The sequence below is a fragment of the Chionomys nivalis genome, chromosome 22 (assembly GCF_950005125.1).
Source record: "Chionomys nivalis chromosome 22, mChiNiv1.1, whole genome shotgun sequence".
Classification (NCBI taxonomy): Eukaryota; Metazoa; Chordata; class Mammalia; order Rodentia; family Cricetidae; genus Chionomys; species Chionomys nivalis.
The window spans coordinates 22467606-22486849 of record NC_080107.1 but is presented as its reverse complement, the minus strand read 5'-3'; the positions used below and the strand labels follow the sequence as shown (position 1 = coordinate 22486849).

Here is a 19244-nt window from a genome sequence, read left to right as displayed (position 1 = left end):
GCGAATAACCAGGAAGTGCCCTGGCAGAAGGCAGCAAGCCTACTCCGCCTAATTGACATTCATTTAAATAATTCAGTAATTTAAATGTCAAGCCAGAGGTATTCCCTCTCTGCAAGCTCACCCACATTGTTTGTTCTAGAAGGCACATCCCGGCATTACTCAGTGTTATGGCTGGCTCTGCTTGCTCTTTGCTCCTCTATCACCAGAACCAGGGCCGTGTGAAAATGCGCTCAGCTGGAGCTGGCTGGGAACAGACTGGAGAATTGAGACCACAGTGGATGGCTGCTTCCTATCAAGGGAGGAAGAAAGAAGCCACTAGAGTGGGAGAAGATCGAGGCTGTTCTGCAAGCCAGAGGCACAAGCTGGGAGTCCCCAAGAATTCAAGCAGCCACATCTTTTAAGATTTTTCCAGGTGGACAGTGGTAGCATTTCCCTTTAATCCCAGCACTTGGGAGGCAGAGGCAGGCGGATCTCGGGTTCCAGGACAGCCAGGACTTTTACACAAAGAAACCTTGTCTCAAAACTGCCCCCCTCCCTAAAATTTTATTTTCTTGTTCTGGGCAAGGCTCAACTCACCATCTGGACACACACAGTCACTGGGAGATGATTCCAGACTGGCAACGGAAGACTCAAAGCAAAGAGCAGCTCAGACTTTTTCAGACGGTTGATAGCTTGGGCTTCGTCATAACATCATTCACATTTATATTGAACTAGGACTTCAGCAATTGAGGCACAATACAGCAGACTCCCCTGTCCCCACCTGCCTAGTGGTGTACTGTGTAACACTTACAGCATTCAAACAGATTTTCGTTCTAAATGGTGCACAAAAGTCCACATTTCCCACTAAGATCTTTAACACAAGACAGATGAGAAAACGCTGCAAACTACCTATGCCCTGCACCCAGGGGCCAGGCTAAGGGTCAGCAAAAGGGGACAGGCTGAGTTTTTAACAGGCTCACCTTAAAGCAGGGTAAATAATAATGTAGTAATTAGAAGGTGATTATAAAAGCCCCATAGTGCAAAACTTGTATAAGCTAAAAAAGGGAACTCCAAACATCCTTGGCCTCCTTCCAGCAGTCCAAACGACTCATTCATTTGAAAGGCAGTTTATATTAGGTTTATAGATTATGGGAGTCCTTCCACCGGGCTCCTAATCTGGGAGCACAGTTTGGCGCCTCTCCAGAATTTGCAAGCATTTGAGATCCCTGGCATTAAACAAAGGCTTAAGGAAGGATTTTGCAATGCCAGGTTTCATTGCCAGCAAGCCTGCTCCTCAGACAGAAACACAAAGGTCTATCTGGAATGTCTACTGAGCGGCCCTTGATCCTTTGGCAAAAAGGCGGGCTGTATATGTTTGAGGCTGAAACTCACCAGGATTGCAAATGCTGTCTACACACTCCTATAGGGAATCAACATCTTACTCTTATTTTTTAAGTCAGAGATACTGATACGTAGGAAAGTTGTAAAGCCAAGAAACAAATCCATCTCAAGAGCAACGGGAGAACAGAAGGAGTCAAAGGCTCTAAAATAGAATGACAATAAGGAAGTCCAAGACTTCTGAGCTCAGGATGTAGCTACTCCAAATGCATTTCTCCTGAGTGCTCTCTAACTCAGTGAGTGGCATGCCCATTCATGCAACCACACAGGCTGATGGTCGCTGACTTCCAGCATCTGCAAGACAAGACTACAGTCTGACTCATGCGCTCTTCACCCTGCCCGCTCCAGAACTTGGGAGTCCTCAGGAAGCCTCTTCCTGCTACAGGACCGTAGATCCTTTCTTTATGGAACCCCTCCACATGGCATGCTTGTTCCCTGACAGGACTAAATCTACTTAGTGGGTCTCCCCTTGCCTGCTAGAGCCCAGCACTTGAATCTTTCAGAACAGATGGCTCCCCGGCCCTTTCCTCTGATGGCCAGCAACCATGAGGACCTGGTCTACACCTACTGGCAGTAGTCTCCATACTTGGCAGTACCAACCTGACGGGTATTTGCTTCAGCATGAATTTTCCACTCACAGACAACTTTCAGGGGTGGGAAGAGACCTGATGCTGGTTTGCAAGCCATAAACTCTTCAAATGTCAGCACAGATCTTCAGGCAAGGCTTAGTCACTTGCCAGCGGGTCCGTGCAAATCATTTCTTCCTAGAGGGGGGCCATCCCACCATCACGTTTGTTCACTACTTGGACTCCCAGTGGATGGAAAAATCAGTATCTTCTATGAGAATGTAGGCAATGTAGGCTTGTGTGTGTGTGTGTGTGTGTGTGTGTGTGTGTGTGAGAGAGAGAGAGAGAGAGAGAGAGAGAGAGAGAGAGAGAGAGAGAGAGAGAGAAAGAGCGCTTGTTTGTTTATCAGAGGCCAGAAGTAAAATGTAAGCATTCCTTAAATAAAGAACTCTTAAACACACTCATAAAACAGCTGGGCTTTGTGGGTGGTCTTCCTCTGGCTAGTTCGTGGACTCTGGGCTGCTAGGATGCTCCCATGATCAAGGTCATTAATAAACAGTCAGTGTCTTCAAGACAAATCAGTTTGGAATGATCCATACAGCCCCTGGCTGCCCAGCAGAGCAAATCTGCCTGTCTTTGTTGCTCATGGTAAATTCAGTAGGGAATGGGGAAGGAAGAGTGAGTTCTCACTTTCCCCTTAGCGCTTTGCTGCAGGTAATGAGGAGCCCTAAGTCATTCTATATTTGAATTCCTGAAGCTGGGGGGACGGAGGTAGGGGTGCCATCTGTTTATTTTATGCCTGGGCTGACTCTGAAATAATCCCCACAAATTAAGCCTATTGCAGCAGCTACACCTTCTGCTTCAAAGCCAAAAGCTCGGCCTGTGTTCCAGTGACGAAGAGATGAAAGAATAGTTTGGGCAGCAACCATAGACAGCATTGGCCGGGCTTTTCCATGTTTCTTATGACCCTCTGAAAACAGCAGTCGTGGCTTTAACAGAGGCAGGCACCCAGTCTAGAAGGCAATTCCTCAACCTGGGAGAAAATAACAGAATAATGACCTCTCCACTTTGTCTGCAAGCCTCTTGAAGCAACACTTCACAGAACAAAGGGTTGCAGGCCTGAAGGGAATCACGTTTGGAGGAATATTTTCAGAGCCCAAATATATCACTGTTGCTCCACACAAGCCAATGCCTGTGTTGGAACAAAGCTCCAGTTTAGAGGGCATGGCAGAGCCTGGAGGAAGAGGGCGACAGTCCCAGTGAATTATGAATGGTTCAGAGAAGTTGTTCCCTTTGGATTTGGAAGGAAGAAGGAGCAGGGGGCTGGGGATGCTTCCATCTCAGCCAGGAGGCTGCGGCAGTGCAGGGAGAGGTCCTGGCCTCCTCTGTTGCTTCTCCTACTTGTGAGGACTTGCTTCTGAGGTTTCCCACACAGGTTCTAAACTGAAATTTAAAGTGTAACAGAAAACCCTAAACAAGGAATGCCACGTGGACTAGCCAATAGAGGAGTGACTGAAACCCCAGGACCTACCTTTGCTCTCTCCTCTCTGTGTCCTGTGCTAACCTTCTCTAGGGACTCAGGAGGCAAAGCTCCTCCAGAATTATCAATCTGGGATCTGGAAAACACAGGAAACTTCTAGTCCACCTTTCCATCTTTTGGGGATGTTTTAAGCAGAAATAAACCCTCCCGACTGAAGCATGGGGCTCCAGTTTGCTTAACAGCAGTCTCAAAGGAGGCCCTGCTGATGCACTAAAGGTAAAAAAGTAAAACGTCTTGAATTAGTCAATCATCCTCCCTTGCTCCCTGCTCTGTCCCATCCCAAGGAAGCAAAGAAAACAATGAATTAAGACTTCCTTCTGATTAACAGTTAAGAAAAAGAGAAAGAACTGGCGCAGGGTTCAAACTTCTGATACTGTTACTGCCGCATCCCACACAATTTCCCAAGTCATCCCTAAGGCCTGATACAGTTTAGTGTTCCACTTCCGGCTAACAGAGACAGGATCCCATGCCGTTGGATGCAAACCTGTGTCTTGTACAGCAGTGTGTGGACCTTTGCAGCCTCAGAAACTCCTTCCCTAGTGGTCAACTTCAAATGACCAAAGGAATTAAACACGTTGGAGAAAACTGCCTTATTAGCCACCGACAAAAAACACTACAGTCACCACGAGATGGTGGAGTTTGAGCCATTTTGAGCCTCATTTTAGCGTTAGCCCACAGAAAGGTCCCAGGTGCCTACACTCAACGTGGAAAGAGCAAGCCTTTCTAATGGCTGCACAGAGGACTGCTCTTCCGGTCCTCCCATCTCAATCCCTGCAGTTTGCCGAGCCATTCCTAGGTTCTCCAGTCCTCTTGGACTTCGGCAGAAGAACCCCGGCTAAATCTGAGATGTGTCACGAGGCCTCTGGCTGAGGAGCAAGAATATCTAAACACAACAGGCAAGAGTTTCCGCAGACTCCCTTTGGCTCCTGTAGCCTCGGATCACTGACGGCCTAAAGATAACCCAGGTATCTATGAAGGGCCACTTTTAAATAGAAGCTCAAACACCACCGATCATTTCAGAAGTATTTCCTTGTGGTGCCTGCTTCCATCCTCGCCAGCATGCCAAGGCCACTGAAGAAACGAAAGTCCAGAAGGAACTGGAAAGGAACTTTGAGAGGTAAACAGCACTTAGCGTACTGTGGTTCCATTCTGTAAATGCATGTGCCCACAATCCCACTACTGAGAAATAATGGCTTAACAAGGGAAACACCTAGGAGCCATCAACTGGCAAGCACTGGGGATTGAAGAGCGAGTATGGAATGAAATAAAACAACTTAACTCAATGTTTTGCTTTCTAAAGCAGAAATTACGCCTGTTTTTTCTTCAGACACATACTTGACATAGGTGCCCCCGGAAACCCCAACAGCCACAAGTACAGCACGAACCTGCTCAAAATGCATTGCTGGCTTGCTTTTGTGTTTTGTTTTGTTCCTTTCATTCTTTAAGGAGAGCCAAAGTCCCCAGATCTTCCTACAAACCATTAAAATCTGCCAGCACCTCACCTGTCTCCCAACTGAGTCCACATTGTCCTAAATGGCAGCCGGCCAGGTGCTGGTGCACAAGGGACAGGTGCTCAGGGAACTATTTTCAGATGCTATCAGCTGCCAGGCCCTGCACATGCTCAGGAGGGAGGCGAGTCTTGGTTGCGGTTCAAACTCTGGGCGGCCGACAGACATGCACCTTGCCCAGCTGCCAAGCCAGCCAGCTGCCCAGCGCTCCTCCCAAGATGAGAGCAAGGAAAACAGTGTAACCTGGCCAGCCGGCATGCCATTGAGCAAGCCGTACCTCTCAGTTCACTGTCTGGGTTATTCTGAGCTGCTTATTGACGCTCCATGGCAACCTGGGAACAAAGGGCCAGCTAAGAAGGGTTTAAATGTCCTGCGAAAGTTGCTAGAAAAGTCAGCAGCCCAGACTTGACTTCATTTAAAAAAAAAAAAAAAAAAACTGTGGAATGATTCAAAGATTATTGTTGAGCCAATGTCGTTTTATTATTATTTATGAGCTACCTGGAATGAAGCTTTACTTTTTGAATATAAGTCTTTTTCAGTTGACCCTACGTGGTAGTGTTAGTTGGGACGCCTTTGAAAGTACAGCATGTGAATCAGCTTGCTTCAGAACTGCAGGTGTGGGAAGAAGAAGACACAGAGGCTGCAGCGGGGGCCTAACAACCCAAGTTCAACCCCCCAGAACCAACATAAAGGTGGGAGGAGAGAACTTCATGCACAAAGTTGTCTTCTGATCTCCATGTGCACAGCATGGCATGCAAGCACATGCGCAAAACAATAAATAAATGAATAATTTTATTAATGGTGGGAGGACTTGTATTACTCATTCCTTCTTCTCCGTACCTTGCCATAGCCCATGATCTACCCTCTCCTACACCCCCACCCCCGTCGACCTGTTCGGTAACTAGCCACGGCCTTCAGAGTGGATGGCAAGCACCTTAGACTCTGCATTCTTGCAGCTCTCCAATTCTGGGTCCTGAGTAATCCCCTCTCCTGACTTTCAGGGTCTCCCCCACATTTTCCTTTCCCCTCCCTTATGCTCCCACTTCTCTGGGCCCCACCCATCCCCTGCCTAAAATGCCCTCCTCAACCCCTTCCTTGCTGGTTCAATGCCTGTTCATCCTCACGGCACTTCCTCCCTCCACTGCCAAGCCCAACATCTGTGAGGTCAAAAACCCCTGGCAGGAGAATACAAGGGTTGTGTTGTAGCTCCGGGTTCACACAACTGGGGTGTGACTCCTGGACATCAGAACCCACTTCTTACCTACATCTGCATCACAGCCCTGGCTTTGTTTGCAGCTGACGCCTGCAGGAACTCACGGCGGACTGACGGATCTTAAGCAACTCTTGTGCTAAACTCAAAATAAAGGCCTTGAAAGGGTGTGAGTGACCTCTACCATCTTCACAGCTCAGACCAAGTCCCTCGGGCTCTTATGCTATCATTTTCATATTACAGAAGTCATTACTGCAGCCAATATTATTTATTCATTTGTCAAATATTTACTGAGCACTAATGATAGATGTCTTAGTCGCTGTCCCAGTGCTGTGAAGAGACACCATAACTAGAAAAGAAAGCATTTAACTGGGGGCTTGCTTACAGAGTCCATGATCATTGCATCGAGGGCGTGTGGAGCAAGGGCAACACTCACTGCACTGGAGCCGTAGCTGAAAGTTACATCCTGATGCAGAGATGTACAGAAGAAAATGAGCTGGCCACGGGCTTCTGAAATCTCAAAGCCCACCCCCAGAAACACACTTCCTTCCACAAGGCCACACCTCAGAATCCTTCTCAAATTCTGCCACTTCCTGGTGACTAAGCATTCAAATATATGAGCCTATGGGGGGGGGTCATTCCTATAAGCACTAGAGATGACACAGTGAACACGACCAATCCTCCACCTAAGGCTTACTCTGTGAACAACCTGTGGCATGCATTTTCCCATGGTTCTTTGCAACAAGATGCATGCAGGAACCGCCATCATTGTACAGTATGATAAAGAACACGGAAAGGTGCGTAAAGAAAGGTAAAAGACTCACACAGATGCACAATAAAAAGGAAGACGGCTTAATGACGGTGATCAGCCGTGTCTCCTTCCTGATTCCTATACCAGATTTCTAGACCCAGCCAAGATTTAAAATAAGTTTATTTAAAATAGGTCCTCAGGTTGATTTTAACTGACACCATCAAACATTATCCTAACGTGAAAAACTGAAAATGTGTATTTAATTAACTAGGCCATGAAGTCGAGAGGAAAGGATGGCATTTCTAGGAAGCTACAAGGCATCCGACAGTGCCTTCCATGCCACCAGAGTCAAACTCAAAACCAAACTGTGGTTGCTGTCACTCTCTATCCTTCATAACTGCTCTGAATGAATCTGTGGGTCTCCGTGGTTTTGAAACCGCAAAGATTTTCCATCAATCCTAGAGTAGGTACCAGAATTCCGAAGACAAACGAAACAAGGGAGGGAGGAGGGAAGAGGCCGTCTCCACTCTCCCTGCCACCAAAAGCTCCAGGAGAACTGTGCCTGTTTAAGGTGAATTCCACCATCACTTTCCCCAGAGAGACATCTCCCCAGCTTCTTCCTTCTCTCCCTCCCCCACGCTGCATTTCACATATCCTGACAAGTCCATGGTCCGCACTAACCCACAAGAGCGCTAGCTGCAGCGTCGGCCAGCTCTATGGGAGACGCTCTGCTCCTGGACTCAGGTTTGGCTGATTAGAACCAGGTCACTTCTGTCCCAGGGCTGTGGCCCAGGCTAAAAAGGTGTAAATGTAAGCTTCCCTCTTCCTGTCAAGTCAGTGGCTTGGAGACAGAGGAGGAAACTATAACCATAGATAGATAGATAGATAGATAGATAGATAGATAGATAGATAGATAGATAGATAGATAGATAGGTAGGTAGGTAGGTAGGTAGGTAGGTAGGTAGGTAGGTAGGTAGGTAGGTAGATAGATAGATAGATAGATAGATAGATAGATAGATAGATAGATAGATAGATAGATAGATAGAAGATTCTAGACCAGCTTCGGTGGCTAAGGTTAGGAGTCAAGCCTTCCAGCTAAAGGACTGGGCAGGAAACTTTGGGGGAGTTCTCTGGGCTTTTTCCCTTTAAAGTTATGGCTTTGACCTATTACTGGGTAGCAAAAGCAAACTAGGCTCTTTGTTTTATCTGTGAAAAATGATGGATTGAATGAAGGAAGGAGAAGAATAAAAGTAATCACTGTTTCCTGATGCCATCTTTTTAGATGGATGGGTCTTGACGCTTGCCCTTGGGTCCCACTCCAAATATTTCTTGCCATGAGTCACAGGGAGAATTTCAAAAACATGGCCTTGTGTCTCACAGGATCTTGGAATGACTTGAGTTCTGGGTAATTACGACTATTAGGAATAACCATTATCTACGGAAGCTTGCCTGGGGTCAGCCCAGGCTGTAGGGGGACAGCCCAGTTAACAGTGCCTTAAGAGTTGAAACTCATTTCTAAATGGGTTTTCTTTTCAGTCATATCCTGCCCCCCAAAAAGGTGAAAGTTGTAGACCTGACCCCTGACAGGCACCCCTTGTCATTAGTTTTGCTACAGAGAAAATGGTATCTCTCCTCTCCCTTCAGAGGTCATCTTCACAAAAGACAAGGCTTGGATGCATTTGCCCTACGTACCACAATTGACCCCAAGCAGAATCACCTCATTTGCCTGCAGAGTGAACTTGGTTGCCCATTTGTTCAATTCTTCATTTTGTCTGATCTTTCGTTTTGGTGAGTGCTGCCCCCTCTGTTCTTCAACGGTCCACTTAGATAAACAGACGTGGCCCGAGTTTATGGCAGAAGCAAACAGTTCCCAGGAAGGAGCGGCTGAAAGAAACCTTTGTTAAGCCGCTCACCTAACAGCAGTTCATAGACAATCACTTGGTTACAAGAGAAAACTCGATAAAAACAGAAGCAATTTTGGGAGAACGTGCGGCGTCATCAGAGAACTGCATTTTAGGTCCTCCTAATGGCAAAAGGCCCAGTGTATCGCACATCTTTCCTTTAAGGAACTAATTTCATGATACGGTGAAGCAAAAGACTTTATTCTGAACAAAGGGGACAAATGACAGTAACAAGAAATGAGAGCAACAAATTCAATACTGAGACGTTTCTTTTACATTCATTCGCCCCTTCAAGAACTTCCTGAGGCCTCAATAACAAGAAACCCAAAGAAAGGTTCATTCTATTCTTCCCCCCACTGGCAAAGAGGGGCACCTTTGTGGACCCTAACAAAAGTCTATTGAACTTACCCACTTCCCTCCTTCATTGGGTAATTGGGCTGGAAAGTCTGAGGGCTGATGGCCCTGGGAAGTCTACAATCCAGTCAACACAGAAAATCATTTAAGGCCAAAATCTGCAACAAAACAGTGCCTAAGTCCAGACTTCCTTGCTGTCTTCAAATCTAGCTGTGGTTTGTCAATTCAATAAACTGGGGGTTGTCGGAGCTTTGAAAGACTTCCAAAAAAGCAGTCACCATTTTAATCTCCATGTCATGGTTTCCACCTGCAAACGCACACAGAGACAAAGAGAGAGGCAAGCTCGGAGACTCCAGCTTCTCCCTGGTGGCATAATAGCAGTGTTTGAGCATGATTAGTCTTATTAGTGGGAAGGAAGGGCAAGAATATACAGGTAATTAGGACTCGAGTGCTCTTCTCTCTGAGAGCAAACAAAACTCTTCCTGCAGCTAGGGCTGTACAGATAATGAAAACGAGAGATGATTACCCGGAGGACAGACAAGAGACCTGGAAAACACAAACCCAGATGAAGGGGGCCTCAACCTTTGCCCAAGCTCTCTTCTCACCCCCTCCAGCAAACTGCACTGAGCTGGAGCCCAGCATGTACCACACAAGGGATGAAGGTGGATGGATGCTACTAACTTATAGAAAAATATAAAAGTTTGAAGAGGCTTGATGGCCGAAGCTCGTGTGCATCATATCTCACAGTAGGCCTTTGTTGGCCGTGCACCCTCAGCAGCTTTCACCATTCTGAAGGTACAGCCAAAAAAAAAAAAAAAAAAAAAAAAAAGTTCCTGTCTTATTAGGGTAGGGTTATGAAAAAATAATTAATATGAGAAATAATATAGAGCAGTAAGCCCAATAACTGGAACATATTAAATATCCACTGTTACCTATAACCATCAAAAAGGTAGCATGAGAGCCAAAGTCACACTTTAAGTTTAAATTCTATGCATAAGAGTTCCCTGAAACAAAAAATGGCTCTGACCTGACAGCCCCTTGCTCAAGGACAGATAGTTCTTGAAATGCTGGAGGCTACTGTTTATCAGAGATAACAGCCCTAAGTTTTCTTGCCTCCAAAGAAGCTTGTTTGACTCATCTGAAAGAATGTACTTGATCACAGGCAAGAAATACAACAGGTTATACACTCGCCCCCTGATTGGATGAGGCCGAACGTAGCAGGACGTGTGTTTGACCCTGATTGACTGATTGAACCTGATGGGAAATGCAAGCAATGAATTCTGGGAGCTTTCCTTCTTTTTTTTTTTCCCCCATTGAGACAGGGTTTCTCTGTAGCTTTTGGAGCCTGTCCTGGAACTAGATCTTATAGACAAGGCTTGCCTCAAACTCACAGAGATCCACCTGCCTCTTCCTCCCGAGTGCTGGGATTAAAAGCGTGCACCACCGCGGCCTTAAGCCCTTGAAAAACTTGATTTGGTGCCATTTCCCAGGAACCTGCAGATGAACCTGGGCAGAGCCCATCCACCTGGTCAGTATTTAATTAAAGTTTGCTTCAAATTTGGCTTTAAATTATGGTAGTGGTCTTATTCTCGCCATTGGGATTAACATTTTCTACAATAAACAGCATTTTCTAGGTTTCCATATTTGGATAAGAAAAAAATTCTTACTTTTTTTCCATGCTGATTAGTTCCACAGAACCTGAGGACTATTCTGAAGTACATTCAAATGCTATCTCAATTACTTCTTTTGACCTATTACTGAACTGTTAACACATTTCTAATCAATGTTTAAGAAACATAAACATTAGGTCTCCAGCACCATGGAGAAAGGGCATGGAAAGAAGTGAGATAGGAAAAATAAAAATATCTAAGAAACAAAGAGATAAGAGGAAAGTTGACCCATGAAAATTGTACCTACTTACTAGTACTGCATGCTGTTTTGGGATATTTGAACACTCCATAATATTCAAATCAGATTGAGTATATCTAATGCCTCAAATATTTCTTTCTTTGTGATTTAAAAAAATTCAACATTCAAAATTCTTGTAATGTACACTATATTATCATTATCAATTACCCTCCTACTTTTCAACAGCACACCAGGATTTACTTCTCCCATCTAATGTAACATAGGTTCCACTGACCAATGTTCTCCCATCTTTGCTTGATTTTTGCAGTGTCTTCCTGTACTGCCCTGGTGGGTCTTGAACTCTTAGGCTCAAGCTATCCTCTTACCTCAGCATCCTGGACAAGAGCGCAGGTGCATGCCACCAAGTGCCCTTTGTTTGTTCCAGGGACTAAGTCTGTACATCAAAATCTATCACAACAAAATATCTGTGACTTTTTACGTGTGCCCCAAGAGCATCGGGTGGCCTCAGCAGGACATAGTTACTAGATGGCTTCTACTGCCCAGTATACATTAAATGGGAGTCTATTTTCTTTTCAACTTGTAATCTACAAAGCTCAGCACCAGACTTTTATTATCTTTTCTAGTATTTCTCTCTTTCAATTAAGCATTTTGTACCCTAAATTTTACTTTATAACTGAGTGTATTGCAAGCAGTTTTTTTAATCCTTAGTGTATATATAAAAAGCAAAAGTTCCTTTTACAGAATATACTACTGACAGCTAACAAAGCCAAGTCATAAAAAGGAAAGAAGGTGACCAGCACCTAAGCCAGTCGCAAACGTGACAAGCATACTCCAACTTAGGGTACTCATAGAATGTTACAGGGGAGGGACAGAATCCCACATTCAGGTCACTAGCTGAATTATAGGAGTGGTGGTCTACTAACTAGTAAAATCTTAGTGACAATCCATTTCCCTATCAGCTCAGAACAATGGGTTTTATTATCTGTTTCCAGTACGCAGTCATTTGCCTGTCTGGGGGAAAGAAAGAGAAGTCAGGGAAGCGAATAAGGTCAAACCACATGGTATACTTGCATGGAGATGTCTTCGTGACACCATCACTGCGTATAAATGCCAGTAAAGAAAGAAAGAAATATGGTGAAATGGGCCGTTTATAGAAATGTAAATAAATGTGTACAGAGTTCAGAAACTAAAAGTGAAAATGCAACGTACAGAAAATCCTAAATAGTATGATCCATTATATATAAATTTCACTAAATACTAAAAATAAAGAGGTCATTTGCTGGATTCTACAAAGCTTAAGTGCTAAAAACACAGAGGGAGAAAAAAAACAAAAAACCAAACCCAGAACAAGGTCCTTAACGCTACCGCCCAAGTGTCCCTTTCCTCCCTCCCTCTTTGCTGTTTTCCTTCCCCTCTCTTCTGGTTCTTTCCAACTCGACCTCTGTTCTGGTCTCCTTTTCTCTACTGTCTTGCTTCCATCACAGGTCCAACGTGATATTAACTGAAATCAAAAGGCACAACTTAATAACATATGGAGAGGTAGAATTTGGAGAGAACTTAGTTTCCAAGATTCTTGAGACTTTTTTTTAGCAATGAGCATTAAAGCCCTGAGTAAGGGGACCAAGAAATGGGTCCTCCAAAATGTCCTACTGAAAAGCACTGGTAACTCAGCCAATACTTCCAGCTTCCTCCTACGAATGCCGAATGCCTTCAGCACTTGCAGGACAGGATCGTCTGGGGCACCACCTGCCACGCCTACGAGAGCATTGCGATGTCTTTAACAACATTTCATTGCTGAGAGCTGTCTAGACAGACTCTAGATATCCAGACTAGACTACAGCAGCGCTGCTCAACAGAAACAAAATAGAAGCCACCTTACTAGAACTAAAATCTAAATGTTCTCACAGTAAAAAAATGGACACAAGACCTTCGTTTTTGTTGTCTTCAAAACCCAGCTTATATCTTACACTCAGAGACCTCCTTAACTATTACCTACATTCCAATGCTACATGTAGTGGATCTGTGACTCCCAAAGAGGAAAATGGAGAGAGTAAGGGAAGGAGTGAGGGAGAGAGAGAGAAAAGAGAGAGACAGAGACACAGAGAGAGAGAGTCAGAGAGACAGAGAGAGGAGTTGGAAAGATGACAGATAGATAGATAGATAGATAGATAGATAGATAGATAGATAAACAGACAAGCAGACAGACAGACAGATGATGGATACATAGATACAGATACATAGATAGATAAAGTAGGAATAGATCCAACAAGGTAAGTCTAAAGTTCAACAAAATAACTCCTAGGACACCGAGTACTGACTTTTCTGCAGAGTTGGCTGCACTAACCAGATTAATTATTTGCCTCCTTGGAAGCTCATCAATTATGCAAAGTAGACCTCTACATCCCAAAGAACTCACAACAGGGACATGAGACTTATGTCTCATCTGAAGAAAACTGAGAATCACTCTAAGCGCTGCTCTTCCTGCAGGAACTTGTACAAAACAGACATGTTCCAGGGCACACCGAGATAGACTTTAAGATTTGCAGTTGGAATACACTGACATAGCAACACGGAAAGGTGGGATTTATTATTGCCCAGAGTTAGGATTAACTTTTCCTTTCTTTCTTAGTCAGCTGTTTTGCTGCATTCAAAAAGAGAAGTTCCACCCCTTAAGTAACTTTCCAGAAACAAAGTAGGGAAAAGAAGGAATCAATAACAGTAAGAAAAAGCCAGAGAAGCCCAAGGCTTTGAAATGCCTGATTAGATTAAATCATGAGCTACAATTTTCCCTGTGGTGTATGCATGTTTGTGTCCCCCCCTGAAATCCATGATGACAGCAGTAGTAGAAGGTAGGACAAGTGAGAGAGCAAAGACCCTCGGCGTGTGCCTGTGATGTTCGCTTGTCACCCAGGTAGAGTCTCAGTGAAGGAGGCACTGGATTAGCCTCTGAGCATGTCTGTGGGGGAACTGTTTTAAGGCTACTGCGGGCAGCGACATTCCCTGGACAGGGAAATCTGAATGATGGAAAAGTAGAATGAGCAGAGCAGAGCAGAGCAAGCGAGGGAGCACCCGTGCATTCGTTTCTCTCTGCTCCCGACTGTGCCGGTGATGTAACCAGCTGTCTGAAGTTCCTGCTGTCTTCACTTCCCTACTGCGGTGGACTCTAACCTGGAGTCGCACATGCGCATAAGCCCTTCCTTCCTTTAAAGCTGCTTTTGTCAAGGCATTTTAATCACAGCAACAGCAACGAAACTGGGACAGCGCCCTCATAAAAGAGACAGCTAGCCATTCCACCATAGGACACAGTGAAAAAGTGCCACCTCTGAGTAATGAGTTCTCAGTGGACAGCAGATCTCCCGCCCAACACTTTGAACTTGGCCTTCCCAGACGGAGAACTATAAGCAATAAATGTCTGTTGCTTATAAGGTATCCAGTCTGTGGTGTTTTGTTACAGACGCACAAACAGACAAAGACGTAGCCTAGGTCATAGCAAGCTTGTTACTTTGAGGCAGAGTTTTCTGTAGCCTAGGCTGGCCTCGAGTTCACTATGTGGTCAATGGTAACCTTCAGTTTCTAATCGTCTTGCCTTCACCTACTAGTAGCTGGGATCATATGCAAACGCCTCCACGTGTGTTGTATCAGAACAAGTTCTGATTACGCCTCAACACATTCGTTTACCTAAACAATTTGCATAATTAACTGAACCTAATATCTACCTGTTATACACAAAAACTTGTCTTGATGTATATTACATTTCCACCAAGTAAAACTACCATACAAACTGCAGATGTTCTGGTCAGCTTTCCATAACTGCAACCAATCCCTGAGGTAATCAAATTAATAACAGAAAAGGGTTACTGGGGTGGGCAGCTGTGGAGGTGACAGTCCATGACTGATTGCCACTGGAGGTTTGCAAACTATAAACACAACATATAGCAGTGTCTTGAGAACGGGGCAGGGGGTGCAGAGGGAGACTAATATCTCACAATCAGGTGTGAAAGAAAGAGAAATGGCAGGGCTTTCCACAAAGTTCTTGGAGGACAACCTCCTAATAACCAGAAGGCCTCTTGCTAGACCACAGAAGCGAACCTTTAACACACCGTGATTCACTGCAGATAGATAAAACTATCAAAGGGGCCACAGGTCTCTGTTTTCTTGACATTCTACCAAAAGTTTTCATTATTCAGAAAATGCAACCACTGAAGGTAGAACATATGAACGACACCAGTGCCACACAATGTAACAGCAGTCATCTAGTTTTTGAGGTAGGGGGCTGGAGAGATGGCTCAGAGGTTAAGAGCATTGCCTGCTCTTCCAAAGGTCCTGAGTTCAATTCCCAGCAACTACATGGTGGCTCACAACCATCTGTAATGGGGTCTGGTGCCCTCTTCTGGCCTGCAGGCATACACATAGTTTTTGAGGTAGATGGCTGAATATACACATGTATGTAACATTAGAATATCCCCTTTATCCTTACACCACACTTATAAGTGTGGATACCATCAAATTCTAAGCATATTACTCTCCCCGCCCCCGCCCCCGCCGCCCTGCTGGCTACCTTCTGCGATGTTTCCTATGTGAGTTAATCCCAGGAAAGACTGGAAGTGGCTCTGTAGGTAAAGGCAAAGCCAAACCACTTGAGTTCAAGCCCCAGAACCGCTGGGTGGAAAAAGGGAACTGACTCCTGGAAGCTATCCTCTGACCTCCACACACGCCATTGTAGGCACACTTACACACACGTGCACACACGCAAAATAAATAAACAGATTTTAAAATGAGGCGCAGTAAGTGATAAAAACAGAAGTATAAAACTAAGTATAATAATATTATACTACAATAAGCATATTGACAGCTACTTAAAACTTAGGAATTGCTTATTCTGCAACTTCCAGGTAGCATGTTGATCATATTTACCATGGGCATTCAAAACAGTAGACATTAATGCACAGATAATAAATAGAGAATACCACACTTCATAATATCTAATGTGCTTGGGCGCAGACAGCACAGTGTACCTTTGTTTACACAGATACTTTATTGTTAATTACACAATCGATTCTATTTCACCTTCATATTTATTTTTGGTAGGGTATTCCGCGGAACCTTTAAAAACTGCACGCTCACGCACACACATAAATCAAGATACAATGTGTATCAGAAGCGCACTGAAAGCAGTCAAGGGACAGTGTGGATATTTATCATACGAAGGGTGTGTTAAGTCAAACAAGATTAAGGACCAAATGCTTTATGGTAAGCCAAAGGATACACAGCACGTTATCCTAACCAAGCAGCTGAGTGTCACGTACCTTCCAGACTCGGGGAAGGAAAAGCGATCACCATCAGCACAGGAAGGATCATGACTCCATCTACCATGGTATAACTGTGGAAGGAAAAAGAAGACATGTAAGTCAGACCAAAAATTAACCGCAGGATGACAGTAAATCAGGCATACCATCTCCAAAGGCCACGGGAGGTCTTCAACTACACCCAACACAGAATGCCTTGGTGCTTAGCACATCTGAATATTCTCTGCTCATGGATCTGAACAAATCTTCAAAGGATTTAAGATCTCCCTCTGGCCGGTGACCTCATCAAGGCTATGTCTCCAAGCCTACCTCCCTATGAAGAACTCAATTAGAAAAAAAATGGAAAAATGTTGAAGATAAAACATTCTGAATGACTCTAGGTTTGAATTTTACTCTTATTGTACATGACATTGGCATTATAGTACAAAAGACTGGAAGGCTAAGATCATGACTCTAACATGATGTTAGAGATATGAGACTGGATAATTCAAGGCAGGTCACCGTGTCTGAGCCTCACTTTTCCTCTGAAGGTTTGGAGGCTGAACTTAGAGCATCATGAAAACCCAAGAGGGAAAAAAAAGGAAGATCTCCTCCACCCCGTCTCCTGCAAACACCGCATTTCTACATCAACTTCGAGTTTTAAAAGGCTAGCCTTTTCAGAGACTAGACACAAGACAGGAATACTTTCAAAATAAGAAATTATGTAAATTTACAGGATAGGAAATGTCCATGGAGAAAAAAATAAGATAGTTAGTAGAAATTTCAAGTTGGTGCCGACCTAGAACTACATTGCAGAAGCTCACTTCCCTGAGTTAAGAACCTTCCTGTTGAAAATTAATTCCTGCAAGTATCAGGAATCTAATGAGAGTCTGATTTGGTGCAGTTTCCTGGATAGTGAAGTTAAGAACCTGGTACAGCTCTTCCATGAACAGGTCAGCGCGCTGTCATGCTTACACCTTCACAACAAGTAACAAAAGCCAGTAGATTATCTCCCGTGTGTCTGTGCAGAGTGCACACATGTGCGTAAGTGGGTGGGGTGGGTTCACATTTGTATTCAGGTGTGTGTGCACACCTGTGCAGGTAGTTTCAATGACTCGAGGTCAACCTGGAGTGTCACTCTTTGGGAACTATCCACCCTGTTCTATGAGACAGAGTTGCCAAGTGAGACACGAGACTCAATGATGAATTTAGACTATCTGACCAATGAGTGCACAGACACAACCCTCTCTGCCTCTCCAGCACTGGGATTATAAGCATAAACCAATCATGCTCAATTGGCGGTGGTAGCATATATTTTTAATCCTGGAACTCCAAAGGCAGAGGCAGGTGGATCTCTGTTGCAGACTGGTCTACAGAGTGAGTTCCAGGACAGCCAGGGCTACTCAGAGAAACGGTCTCAAATAATAATAACAATAATAATTACAAAAAAAATATTTTGTTTGTGTTTTAAATAAAATAATGATATCAGAGTGCAGAGCTAAGTCACTACAGGCCAGGCAGTGGCGGCACACATCTTTAATCCCAGGAGAGAGGCAGACAGATCTCTGTTAATTCAAGGTCACCCTAGGCTACCTGAAATTGAGCCAGTCTAAAAGAGAAACAGAGTTCACACCAAGGTGATTCTAGCACTTGGGACCACACACCTTTAACCCCAGCACTAGGAAGGTGGAGATAGGAGTGATATGGCTGGGTGGAGAGATGAATATAAGGCAGGGAGGAGGCAGGAGCTCAGTGCAGTCTGAGGCAGCCGTCTAGACAATCTGTCTGAGGAGGCAGTGTGAGGACCGGATCGTCCCTTTGGTCTGAGCATTGGTAGAGGGAGGAACTTTAGTGGCTGGCCGCTCTGCTTCTCTGACCCTTCTGCTTTCACCCCCTAATAACAGACTCCAGGATTTATTATTAAGAACAATTAGAATTTGTGCTACCAAAACCCACCATGCTCGGTTTCTTATGTGGGTATCAAGGATCAAACTCAGGTTCACATGCCGGTACAGCAAGCACTTTACCTCCTGAGCCCCTAGCTCATCCTAAATCATCGTTTTTCTCGGTGGCCTGTTTAATTCACCATACTCCCTGTTAACTGTGTTCAGAGAAAGGCTTAGAAGAAGGGGGGCAGTTACAATTAAATGAAGGGCCAGGCATGGTGATACACACCTTTAGTCCCAGCACTTGGGAGGCAGAGAAATCTCTGGGTTCAAGGCCAATTTCCAAGACAGGGCTATACACACACACACACACACACACACACACACCCCACAAAACAAGCAAACAAAAAAGATTTAATGAGTGGGGTAGTGATGGAGTTCCAAAGATGGCATCACTGGCTTTGAGGAAAAGAAACTAAGTGAACGAACGCTCTTAACTTGCACTGGAATGTTCTCTGCTACTGTGTGCGGCAGCATGAAGACCTTTAGGAGCTGAGCTGCTCTAACATGCCACTGGGCTCTCCAGACTAGGAGGGAGCGGGGATGCTTCTGCCTCCTGAAACTGAACTTAGAGGCAAGCACCAGCATGACCAATCTAAAAGTGAATTTCTTAGGTATGAGATACACAGGAGGAATTAATTGGGAGGCAGAGGCAGGAGAACTACAAGTGCAAAGTTAGTCTGGGTTATATAACAAGGTCAAACTAAAACCTATACATGCATACATGCATACATATATACAATCAATCAATCAATCAATATGATTTTTGTTGCAGATTAGGTGACCTAAAATACTGTACTATATAACAGTTAGGAGATCAATTCTTGCAAAAGTCCTCTCTACCTGAAATGACTTCAACTCCCCAACGCTGGTCTAATATCTAGAATTATGTTTCTGGCAGCCCCCAGCAGTAACACATTCAACTCCAGTGTGGTTA

At 44.5% G+C, this 19244-nt stretch overlaps 1 protein-coding gene across 1 annotated transcript in view; it reads right to left on the bottom strand.

Annotated features, from left to right (window-relative positions):
• Window positions 1-19244, bottom strand: part of Acvr1 (activin A receptor type 1) — a 118062-nt gene that overhangs the window by 31603 nt on the left and 67215 nt on the right. The window contains exon 2 of the mRNA XM_057754948.1: window positions 16383-16456. Within this exon, the coding sequence (XP_057610931.1) occupies window positions 16383-16449 (67 nt within the window). The 5' untranslated portion in view covers window positions 16450-16456. The remainder of the gene's footprint in view (window positions 1-16382; window positions 16457-19244) is intronic.